At 40.6% G+C, this 12097-nt stretch overlaps 1 protein-coding gene across 1 annotated transcript in view; it reads left to right on the top strand.

Annotated features, from left to right (window-relative positions):
* The window catches only part of ANK3 (ankyrin 3), a gene marked incomplete at both ends in the record, with an annotated part of 351101 nt that overhangs the window by 193471 nt on the left and 145533 nt on the right, over positions 1-12097 (top strand). The window contains 3 exons of the mRNA XM_080694807.1: positions 434-532; positions 813-911; positions 11523-11720. Coding sequence (XP_080550933.1) covers positions 434-532; positions 813-911; positions 11523-11720 — 396 coding nt within the window. The remainder of the gene's footprint in view (positions 1-433; positions 533-812; positions 912-11522; positions 11721-12097) is intronic.

The raw sequence follows: 12097 nt of genomic DNA, 5'->3' as shown, positions 1-12097 counted from the left end.
AAATGGGGAATGGGGAAGAGAAGGTATCCAGCCTGCTGATGTGAGATTGCAAAAGGTGAAGATTTGCACTGGATTTTCCCAAACCCTCTAACTTGGATATGGAACTCTATATCCTATTCTTCCCCAATGCAGAACCCCCAAATGGCCTTGGGGAAAAAAAACAGATCCAGCTCCCCAATTCATCCTGGTGGGATACCTGATTATTTCTACACTTAGTGGAATGTTGTGGCTCAGTCAGATGAAGGAGAAAAATTCTCCTGCTAGATATGTTCTCCTCCCTAATGATAAGGGGAAGCTAATTATTACCCATTAGTCTTGGTCTTTAAATATAGACATAACTAATCATCATCATTAGAATATTTTTTCAGTTCCAAGAAAGCCATTCCCTTACGTCATTTCTCTTACACATTGCTTTACCATTTCCCTTTTTCAGAAAGGATTTACTCCTCTTCATGTAGCAGCAAAATATGGGAAGCTTGAAGTCGCCAATCTCCTTCTGCAAAAAAGCGCATCTCCAGATGCTGCGGGGAAGGTATGAGGTCATCACCACCCTCTAACAGGCCACTTCTGTTGATAACAAGCACTCGCTATAACTTTCCCCAATCCGGATGATAGCTAAGCCACCTTAAGTCCCACTAGGATGAAGGACAGGTGGGGAATAGGCGGAAAATGCTCAGTGCAGGTGTTTCGGAACTGGAATGGGAACTGTGCTCTGTGTTGTATCCAATCTAATCACACTTCCTCGATCTAGGCCTAGCCTCTCACATTAAGGCACCTTTGACCCTGGTTGTTGTTTCTGCACGTGTTTTCAGAGCGGGCTAACTCCACTGCACGTAGCTGCACATTACGATAATCAGAAAGTGGCCCTTCTGCTTTTGGACCAAGGAGCCTCACCTCATGCCGCCGCAAAGGTACCTGTAACTCACACCGTGAAGAGACTGATGGGCTGTATCTATCTGCCTCCGTGTGTCCATCTACTTTTGCTTAAGCTGTGGTGTCATCCTTGTTTGAACACCAGTTTAAAAATCACAAAACTAGAAGCAACTAGGACAACTGTACCTTTGGCAGTTAAGCCTAATAATGTGGTAGATGCTCAATAAATAAATATTTGCTCATCAATTGGTTTCCCTTGAAAATTCAGGACATCCTGGAACCTGGGGAAGAAAAGCAATTGAAGTACTCTTCCACCAGATCAAAACTCTCAGTGCAGCCTCAGGGTTACACACTCAGAAAGTTTTGATTGGCAAAAATTATAAAATACATGTTCCATTTTCCTGGCCATAAAATGTCACCTTCCAATTATTTATTTGTGTTTCATACAATAGGTTGGAAAGGTTTGAACATGTGGGTTTTTTTGTTTTTTGTTTTTTGTTTTGGTGGTACTGGAGTTCCTGGAAGCCCTTCTACCTCTGGGCTACACTCCCAGACCCATTTTTTTAATATATTTATATTTGGAAACAGGGTCTCTTAAGCCAGCGCAGCTGGCTTCGAACCTGCGCGATCCTCCTGTCTCTGCCTCCCAAGCGCGGGGGGGGGGGGGTGTGGGGGGGGATTACAAGCGTGCCCCACCATGCCTGCCTGAACATGTGTTTTCATTATTGCTAGAGAAAAACTTTATTCTTGCTAGGGCATTTCTGGCTGTTAGACAACTTAGATTTCTTCAAGAAAAGATACATTTCAGCCATTTTATTACTCTGGTGTTCTGATTTTGGGTGATCATAAAGCAGGATTTAAAGATGGATTAATAGAATGCAATTAGCCTAATACAGTCTCTATTGTTGAGCTGATTGCTATGATCAGAAAACACTAATGATGACAGTAGCCACTCAAACACTGTCCAGTTCTACTACCTCCTGCTGGCTGAACAGGCATTCTAGCATTTCTGACGCATTTTACCTCCTTGTTTACCTGTTCCATTTCTGGGCAGCTTTTGTACTTTCCTTTAAACATAATGTTTAAAGCAGTACAATTATATACACAGATGAACAAACCTTGGTTCTTTTAAATTACTTCAGATACTTTAAGAGAGAAAGTTCTAGGGACATTCAAAGATGATATTGGTTTTGGGTATTTTTCCTTGGAATCTTTTCTTGTTTTTTTTGTTTTGTTTTGTTTTGCTTTGCTTTGTCTGGGAATGGAATGCAGGGGTATTCGACTTCCAAGCTACACCCACTGCCCTATTTTATTTATTTTTATTTTTATTTATTTTTATTTATTTTATTTATTTATTTTTTTTTTTTGGTGATACTGGGGATGGAACCCAGGGGCCTTCTACTTCTGGGCTACACTCCCAGACCTATTTTTTATTTTATTTGGAAACAGGGTCTCTTAAGCCAGCTGAGGCTGGCTTGAAACCTGCACAATCCTCCTGTCTCGGCCTCCCAAGTCCGAGGATTACAAGTGTGAGCCACCACACCCGGATCACTGCCCTATTTTTGATTCTTTATTTTGAAACAGGATCTCACTAAGATGAGGAGGGCCTCACTAAGTAGCTGAGACTGTCCGTGAACTGTGATTCTCTGGTCTCAGTGTCCCAAATTCTGGGATTACAAGCGTGCACCACCATGCCTGGCTTGTTTCATTTTTAAATCATTTCCTACCCCATCCTCTCCTGAGTTGCGCCCATCGTAATCCATTCAGAATTGAACTCCCAAATCTGCTTTCTATCTAAATGTGACTTTTCCCTATAAATTTATAATCTTCAAACAGGTTCTTTCTAACATGGAGAATGTTTATCAAGTCATGCCATGACTTAGTAAAACTTTTATCCTAAACAAACAAAACACAGCAACATTATTCACAATAGCCAAAAGGTACAAAGAGCCCAGGCATCATTCATTAGATGAATGAGTAAAAACAGTGTGGTGGGGTATGTGTGTACACACACACACACACACACACACACACACACACACACACACAGGAACTGGAATATTGTTCAACCTAAAAAAAGGAAGAAAGAAGAGCCAGGTGTGTTGATGCACACTTGTAATCCTAGTACTTGGGAGTTTGAAACAGGAGGATTGCAGGTTTGAGGCCAGTCTCAGCAACTTAGTGAGGTCCTATTTCCAAAGAGAAAGTGCTGGGGGGGGGGGGGTAGCTCAGAGGGAGAATGCCCTTGGATTCAATCCCCAGCACAAAAAATAGGGGGAACAAGGAAATTCTAACACATGCTACTACATGGATAAACCTTAAAGAAATTATGCTAATTGAAATAAGCCAGTCACAAAAGGACAAATGCTATATGATTCTACTCATGAGGTACAAAAAACAGTCACATTCAGAGACAAAGGTAGAATGATTTTTAGTAAGAGAAAGGAGGAATGGGAAATTAATATTCAGTGGATTTAGAGTTTCAATTTAGAAAGATGGAAAAGTTTTGATTGTTAAAGAACAAGAAAACGATATTTAATGACACCAACTTGGCACTTTAAAATGCTTTAAGTGAGAAATTTTATTATTGTAGTTTTTCAAAATATTCTTCTATGTGTCAGAGTGCTGGGGAGCAAACCCAGGTTCTCGTACACGCTAGGTAAGCTCTCTACCACTGAGCCACATCCCTAACACTAGCATAATTTTAAAGAGAAAAACTTGTAACAGAATTTAATGGCTGACCATTTTATTTTAACATCTCCAAGCATGTGGGTTCTTTCTTACACGTAACCTCAGGGTCTTGGTAGGCAACCAGTAAATGATCAGTAAATATTACTCACACGGGAATAATAATTTTGGTGCTAATGCCAATCAGTTTCAAATTAACAAAAGTTATAAAATAATACGTGCAACAACATGAGTCCAACCCATCTTCCTGTCCACAAATAACTCTTAAGCAGGTCAATAGTTAGTATACTTTTAGTCAATTTCCAGCTTTATATTTGCCAACAAGATTAAGTATGCCTGACTCCCTATCTGTAAAACATCTTTGACAAGGAATTGCAGGACGGTCCTTTAAATAACTCCTTATAACACCCCATTTAGCCTCGGGCATATCTTTCACAGTCAATTAAACACAGGCCTTTTTAATGGGACATTGATTCTCTTTCCCAGCACAGTTGCGTCTTAAGAACCCGTGTAATGTCATTTCTGGCATATGGCCAACCATCCCCAACTTCTGGGGCAGCGGTACTGGTCAAAGATGTCTTTGGACTTTGGCCCTGAGCAAATCCAGTATTGTCAGTTAGGGGTTGGATTTTTCTGCTAGGGGAAAAAACAAAAACAAAAAACTCCACTAATAACTGATGTGGCTTCATTTTTCTCATGTCATAAACAGTCAGAAGGTAGGCGAGGCAGCTGCTGATGTTGGCTTATCATGCTTCCAAGGTGTTGGGGAGAGTTCCCAAGTCCTCTTTAGCTTTGTTTTGGGTCCTTCTCTCCAGAGGTATTGGAGGCAGGTGCCAGGTCCTCTTTCAAGCAGCAGGCAGTAGGGAAGTCAGCACAGGGCCTTCCCGGAAGCTCCTCCCACCACTCGTCCTTACATCTCATTGGTCGTTTCTATCTGCATGGAAAGCTGGGAAATGTAGTTTTCTAGTTGGGTCCACGGCCAGAGATTCCCTCACCGAAAAAGGAGGGAAAATGAGCTCAGCGCGGGCAGTCTGCCCTCTTTACTGTAGGGAAGCGCAGGTGGTCCTGGATTCTGGCCGTGGGGAGAAGTGAGGGAGAGAGCAGCGATGCAGCATGATTACTGTAAGGGTGTGAGCAGCAACAGTAACTGTGGAAGAGATAATGATTTATGTGTATGTGTGTGGTGTTGGGGATTGAACCCAGGGGCATGCTACCTACCTCTGAGCTATACTCCCAGCCCTATTTTATTTTTTTTACTTTGAAACAAAGTCTCACTAAGTTACAGAGGTCCTTGCTAAATTGCTATGGTTGTCTTTGAACCTGCGATCCTGCTGTCTCAGCCTCCCAAGTACTGGGATTACAGGCGTGCACCACCACGCCTGGCTGAGGTTTAATTTATTTGGCAGGTTTCTGTTCCATGAAATGTGCAAAATACCTAGTGATAAAGATCAGTATATGAATACTTTGGGGAAAATATAAAGGATGATATAAATACTATGTATTTCTTTCAATAATTTATAACATTTACTTTCATCATGAGATGCAAACGTACACATAACAAACTTATGTCTTCTGTATCCAGAGAAAAATAGGTGGAGATTGTAATTGAATCTCTTCCTATTTATCCAATTAAGATATCTTCCTCATTGAGTGTGGCAAGTGAGAATCATCTTCCCACAATATAGAACTTAGAAAGTTTAGAAAACTTGTGCAGATCTCAAGATAAATTTTATCTGAGAATATTTCTTTACTCTTTCTGAAATTAACTTTCCATTCTAAAATAATTTCATGAGTCATATTTCCCTTGCTCTGTACTTTTCTTTGTATCTTAAGGAGCTAAGGATAAACCCCTAAGCAGTAATAAGGGACTGTCAGGAACTGGCATGCATTACAGAGATACCAGAGCTGTCCTCTTTCCTTTGGGGATAGTGGGTGGGTGGAAACCAAGGATTGAACCCAGGGATGTTCTATCATTGAACTATACCTCCAGCACTTTTTAAAATTTTGAAACAAAGTCTCCCGGGTAAGTTGCTGAGGAACTCACAAAGTTGTTCAAGTTGGCCTCAAAACTACAATCCTCCTATCTTAGCCTCCCAAGTACTGATATTACAGATATGCATCATCATGCCCAACTCAGAGCTTCTCTTGATAAGTACTTCTTAGGTCCTAGGGTTTTTCAGTGGAATTAGAAGTAGTCAAAAAAAATTATCCTTTCTGAGAAGGTATGAGGCTGCCTTAGCTTTGTGAGGGTTTGAGAAGTAACTAACCTAAGGTTGTGTCCACAGTCAAAGAAAAAAGATATAAGGTGCAGGATAAGAGTTGACCTTGCCTTCCCCCTCTCCAGTCAGCATTAGACATAGTGGCCAGCCCTGTTTCCTATTTCAGGATTGCTCTGAGCTTTTCATTTTGTGGAGGGTCGCCGGGGGAGACCGCTCACCCCTCCTCTTATTCATAACTTACTCGCTGGCACACTGACTCCTTTCCAGAGCCCTGCCCTGGGCTCTGGCCCCGCTGGTCTCTGCAGGGCGTGTCTGAGCCGAGCGCTGAATACTTCCCAGGGCAGTTGGGCTTTCCAGATGGCAAAAGGTCAGACTAAAAATAGGGATATAAAATCTTCTACTCTGGCTTATTCAATTTGGGGAGAGGCTGATTTCAGAAAAGCTAGAGGTAACATTTCCACTTCCTGTTTACATTTTACACAGCCAGATTCATGTCCATATCAGAATATAATCTGGCATTTCCTTTAAGGGACTGAGAATCAGGGCAGAGTGACCCAGAGTTTTCTCAGGTCAAGGGACTACGGAGCACAGCTGATTAAAAGTTTATCAAAGCCGGGCGTGGTGGTGCACGCTTGTAATCCCCGAGCTTGGGAGGTGGAGACAGGAGGATCATACAGGTTTGAAGCCAGCCTCTCTGGCTTAAGAGACCCTGTTTCCAAATTTTTTTTTTTTTTTTTGCACACATGTATTTTATTTTCTTTTTTTTTTTTCATATTTATTTTTATTGGTGCACTGTATTCATACATCATAGTGGGATACATACTTTTGTAGACATACATGCACACAATGCCCAGTCAGCCCCCACCCGATCCCCACCCCGTTCTCTCCCTATCCCCCCCTCCTATGCTTGGCTTAGTAGTTGACATCTAGTATTATAGCAATTGATCCAAAATTAAAAATGATAATCTCACATAACAGTTTCATTTGTCTGATACCAAGCTTTTGATGACTTAAAGATAACATTTCAATATTTCTTTTTGCTTTCTTTCTTACCAGAGAATATTTTTTTCTTTTTTTTAGGTGAAACTATCATATATTTATTTTTCAGAAAAAAATCTATCCTGATATGGAATATGGACTCTAGATACCCAAAACAATCTCGAAGCAAAAACAAAGCTAGAAGATGTATATTTTCTGATTTCAAACCATATAAAGCTACAATAATTGAAACAGTGTAGTACTGTTCTAAAGGCAGATATATAGACCATTGGAGTTAAATACAAGCCTAGAGCTAACTTCTTCCCTATATTGTCAAGTTATTTTTGACAAGGTTTCCACGAACATTTGGTGGTGGGAATAATAATCTTTTAACTAAGTATTGTTGAAAAATAATAATTACATGGAAAAGAATAAAATTGGACCCTTACCTAATCCCACATACAAGTATTAACTCAAACTAGATAAAAGACCTAAATATAAATCTTAAGACTATAAACTTTTAGGAGAAAATCTGGGTCATAAAACCTCACAACATTGAAATTGGCAGTGATTTCTTGGATATGATTTCAATGGCACAGGCAACAGAAGAACATACAAACTCCCTAAAAAATAAAAGAAAATATTGTATATCCAAAGACAATGTAAACAGAGTTAAAAGTTACTAATAGAATTGGATAAAATATTTCCAAATGCTATATCTGAAGGTATATTAATATTCCAACTAGAAATCCTAAAAATTAACAACAATAAAGGCAAACAATACAATTTAGAGATAGGTAAAAGACTAACATAAATAATGAATCTCCACAGATAACCAATCTTAGTTGTCTGTTGGATGGAAACTCTTGTTTCTCTGGTTCTGGTGAGTGTTACCTATTTCTTCTTTGTAGTTAATCTCTTTGAGTATTTTCTCTAGCGCTGGTTTTGAAGACATAAATTCCTTCAGTTTCTGTTTGTCATGGAAGCTTCTTATTTTTCCATCTAATTTGATAGAAAGTTTTGCTGGATAGGAAATTTTTGGCTGGAAGTTGTTTTCTTTCAGAGTTTGGAATATGTTACTCCAAGCCCTTCTGGCTCTCATGACTTGGTTTGGGAAGTCTGGAGTGATTCTAATTGGTTTGCCTCTGAATGTCACTTGGCCCTTTGTTTTTGTTGCCTTTAAGATTCTCTGCTTGGCTTCCACATTGGTCATTTTGACAATTATATGGCGTGGGGATCCTCTTCTCGGATCCTGTCTAAAGGGAGTTCTATAAGTTTCCTGGATCTGTGTATCAACCTCTTGCTCTATATTTGGAAAATTTTCTGCTATTACTTCCTTGAAGAGATTGTTGATCCCTTTGGTATCACTTTCTTTTCCCTCCTCTATTCCAATTATTCTTAGGTTAGCTCTCTTAAGATGGGCCCATATTTCTTCAATGTCAGATTCCTGCTGTTGGATATCTTTTTCTAGATTAGAAACTATGCCTTCATTTTTGGATTGCTCATCTTCTAAGAGCGAGATTCTGTTCTCCATGTGGTCTAATCGGTTGTTTGTGCTTTGAATTGAGGCCTTTACTTCATTAATTGCATCCTTTATCTCTTTTTGGCTCTCTCTGAGTTCTTTTCGAAGCACCTCTATTATTTCTACAGTTATTTTCCTGATTTGATCTTCTAGAAATCTCTGATTTTCTGTTTTATCAGGTTCTGATGTTGTGGGGTTGTGCACATTCATTACTTCAGTGTTATTCCTCTTTCCCATGATTTCGGAGGTTTGTGCCTTCTCTGGGTTCTTCCCTTGGGTCACTATGGCTTCACTTAAGGTGCTCTGGATCTCGAGTCTGTATTATCTCAGACCCTACTACTCCTTTACTGGGTTGTATCACAGAGTCTCCGACCCAGGGAGTTGATAGAGGCTGCTTTAAACTATGGGGGGTGCCAGGTTGCACGCTCTCCTATGGTGTGATATCTCTGCCACCACCACTCCCTCACTGGGTCAAGTCCCAGGAGGCACAATACTGGGATTTCTCCTCTGTGGCCCGCAATTTGACTCACTGTTCTTGAGTACGTAGATGTAGCTGTACTGGACTCGGTGAATTCACTGCTGCTGCCGCCGCCGGTGGCAATATGGCGCCTCTGCCACGCCCTCGGCCATGAGGCTGGCGTATTTTTTCTTCTCTGGTTTTGGTTTCCACTCTGAATCCCTGCAGCATGTGCTGAGCTCAGCCACTGGGAGCTTTAAATGCTGTCTGCGCCGAAAGATCCCGCCTGGCTGTTCCGCATCGGCTCACCTCGGCTTGCTGTAGCCGTCCGCTGAGTTCGCCGCTGCCGCCGGCAGTATGGCGCTGCTGCCGCGTCCTCGGGCGCGTGTGTCTCCTCTGTGGCCCTGAGCTCTGTCCTCAATCCGCTTTCTCTCTGGAGCCTGGTGGTTTTTTTGTTTTTCTGGTGATGGTGTTTTCTGGCTATGAAAGGCGCTCTTTTTGTGGTAATGGAGATTGGTTGTTAGGGGGACTCTTAAGCCCCGCTCTTCTTGGTCGCCATCTTCCCGGAAGTCCCTGTTTCCAAATTTAAAAAAAAAAAAAAGTATAAATTAGGTCTGGGAGTGTAGCCCGGAGGTAGAAGGGTTCCAACTCCAGTAGCACCAAAACAAAAAACAACAAAACAACAAAAATAAACAAAGTTTATCAAAGAAATTGAGGTGGTCTTTTCTTGTTTCAGCCAAGAAAAGGATGCCAAAATATTCTAAAAGCTTTTAGTACACTCCATTTACATTTTAAAGATTTCTTTCTTCATTTAATCAATACATAACAGGTCTCCATGGAACTCTGGAGGTATGAAGACAGGTACTAAACAATATGTACCCTTGAAATTTTTATTTTTTTAATTTTTTTTATTGGTGCATTGTAGTCATACATCTTAATGGAGTACAAAATGGTAGAGGCATGCATCTAAAGGCACACATCCCCCAGTTAGCCCTTCCCTGATTCCTACCCCATTCCTGACCTCCCTCCTCACGTCTGGCTTAGTGATCGACTTCGATATGGTTGTGAATGTCCATCATATTTTAGTAGGAGGAGGTGCTGTTGAATGTCCTCAGTACTTTAGAGTTTGTTACGTGCAGGACCTGGGCATGGGGGGTTGGGAAGTAAAAACATACAAAAGAAAGTCTGGAGCAGGTAGCCCTTGAGCTGAATTTTCAACTGGTAGATGCTAGCCTCACATTCAAGTTTGGGGACAGCATTCTAGGAAGCATAAGGCAGAGGAGGGGAACATGAGTCTATATTTTATTTGGAGACCTGTGGATGAACTCTATGCTAAAGCACAGCACAGAGACCTGGTCTTCCCTGAAAGAAGAAATCAGGCAAATAGTAGATTAGAGTATTCTGACTATCACACTAAAAACGGCCACCTGTAAACAGTCCATGGTATCTTGGCCCTTTTAGTGCTACTACGACAATATACCTGCTACCTGAGTGGAAACTTATAAGTTTATTATAAATAAATTTCATTTATGTACTCATAATGACTTTTAGAGGCTGGAAAGGCCAATGTTGAGGGGCTCACGCCTGGTGAGAGCCTTCTTGCTGCATCATCCTGTGACAGAAGGTGGAAAGGTGAGAGAGAGGCCAAGGGAGAACTCATCCACAAAAACCCTGCTCCCCTGGTAACTGCCCCCCTCCAGAGATACCAACATTAATCCACTCCTGGGGGCAGAGACCTCATGACTCTGTCAACCCTTAAAGGTCTCACCTTTCAACACTGTTACATTGGAGATTAAATTTCTAACATTGTTTCAGTCACCTGGATTAATGCCATGTCCCAAATACCTGATGACCACAATTTAGGAGATTTGTTTGCTAACAATTCTAAAAGTTTCAAAGGTCGCAGTCTGTGTTAGGCTGGGTGAAGTCTGCAGAGTTCAAAGCACGGGGGCTAGAAGCAGAGAGGGGGCATAAAGACAGATATATGTTTTGTTCTGCGAGAGATCATATAGCATCTTCACAACGGGTTTAAGTGACCACTCTCCATAGGTTTCATATGAAACTACAGTGTGATTTTTTTTTTCTTTAAAATCCTACAGTCAACTAGTATAACACAGACTTGAATTCACCCTAGAGTCATAGATTGTTTTTAGAATTTGTAAAAAGACTGAAAAGACTTTGGGAAGACATTTTCTCAAATGTATGTATATGTATTTCTACCTGTCCACATTATCATCCAGTATTTATCCACTGATAAGAATTGAACCCCAATGATTCAATTATATTACCTCTGAAAATCAATACATGGACTCTTCCAGGGGACATTCTATATATAAATCATAATACACATGAACTTTAGGGACACATTAAAACTATACCAAATGCCCATTAGAGAAATTTTCTAAATGGAATTTTGAATGGCTTTCAACATGCCCCAGTACTACCATATTGCCTGTCATTTCCTAGCAGAGGTTCATTCTATTGCCAGTTTAAATAAAGTAAATAATTATTGAGCACCTACTAACATTACTACCTGTAGAAGAAAAATAATTTCTGAAACCAACAGTGCTCTGTCTTTCTGTATTATGTTTCCCTTTCCCAGAAATATAGGAAACCTGAGGGTGCTACATTAATGACACCACTTGATTTAACAGTATTTGGTTACTTAGTCCTGACTTAAAAAAAAAAAGAAAACAACTAGAAAAAGAAGTATGCTCTTTGAAAATGCTCTGCACACATTTTTATCTTGTTCCTGGACGTATGACTGACTGATTCATGTCCACAGAATGGTTACACACCGCTGCACATCGCTGCCAAAAAGAACCAGATGGATATAGCTACAACCCTGCTGGAATATGGTGCTGATGCCAACGCAGTTACCCGGCAAGGAATTGCTTCTGTGCATCTCGCAGCTCAGGAAGGGCACGTAGACATGGTATCCCTGCTCCTCAGTAGAAATGCCAACGTGGACCTGAGCAATAAGGTAACCTTCTTCTTGCTCTGCAAAGCAGGCAACACAAAACTTCACTCCTCAGAAAAGTCAGTAAAAATGCATGAAAAATTAGGGTCAAATAGAATGTGTAAAAGGTAACATTGTGATTGTTTATTGAAGCGGCCATACCATAGCAAAAACTTGGAAACCATCCTCTTAAATAACAGAATGGCAAAAAAAAAAAAAAAAAAAAAAAAAAAAAATCAGCCATACCATTGAGTATCTATGTAGGTGGCTCTGTATCCACAGTGCCATAAAAGTAAGATCCACATAGTTCTTATAGTAATAGGAGTTTATATTCTGTTCATTCATAGAGCAACATTGTTACTTCATCAGAACATAGCAAAGAAGAAATTGCAAATTGTAGC

The sequence above is a fragment of the Muscardinus avellanarius genome (assembly GCF_963383645.1).
Source record: "Muscardinus avellanarius genome assembly, chromosome: 4".
NCBI lineage: Eukaryota > Metazoa > Chordata > Mammalia > Rodentia > Gliridae > Muscardinus > Muscardinus avellanarius.
Note: the sequence above shows the minus strand (reverse complement) of the source record. Positions and strands in the feature narration are given on the sequence as shown.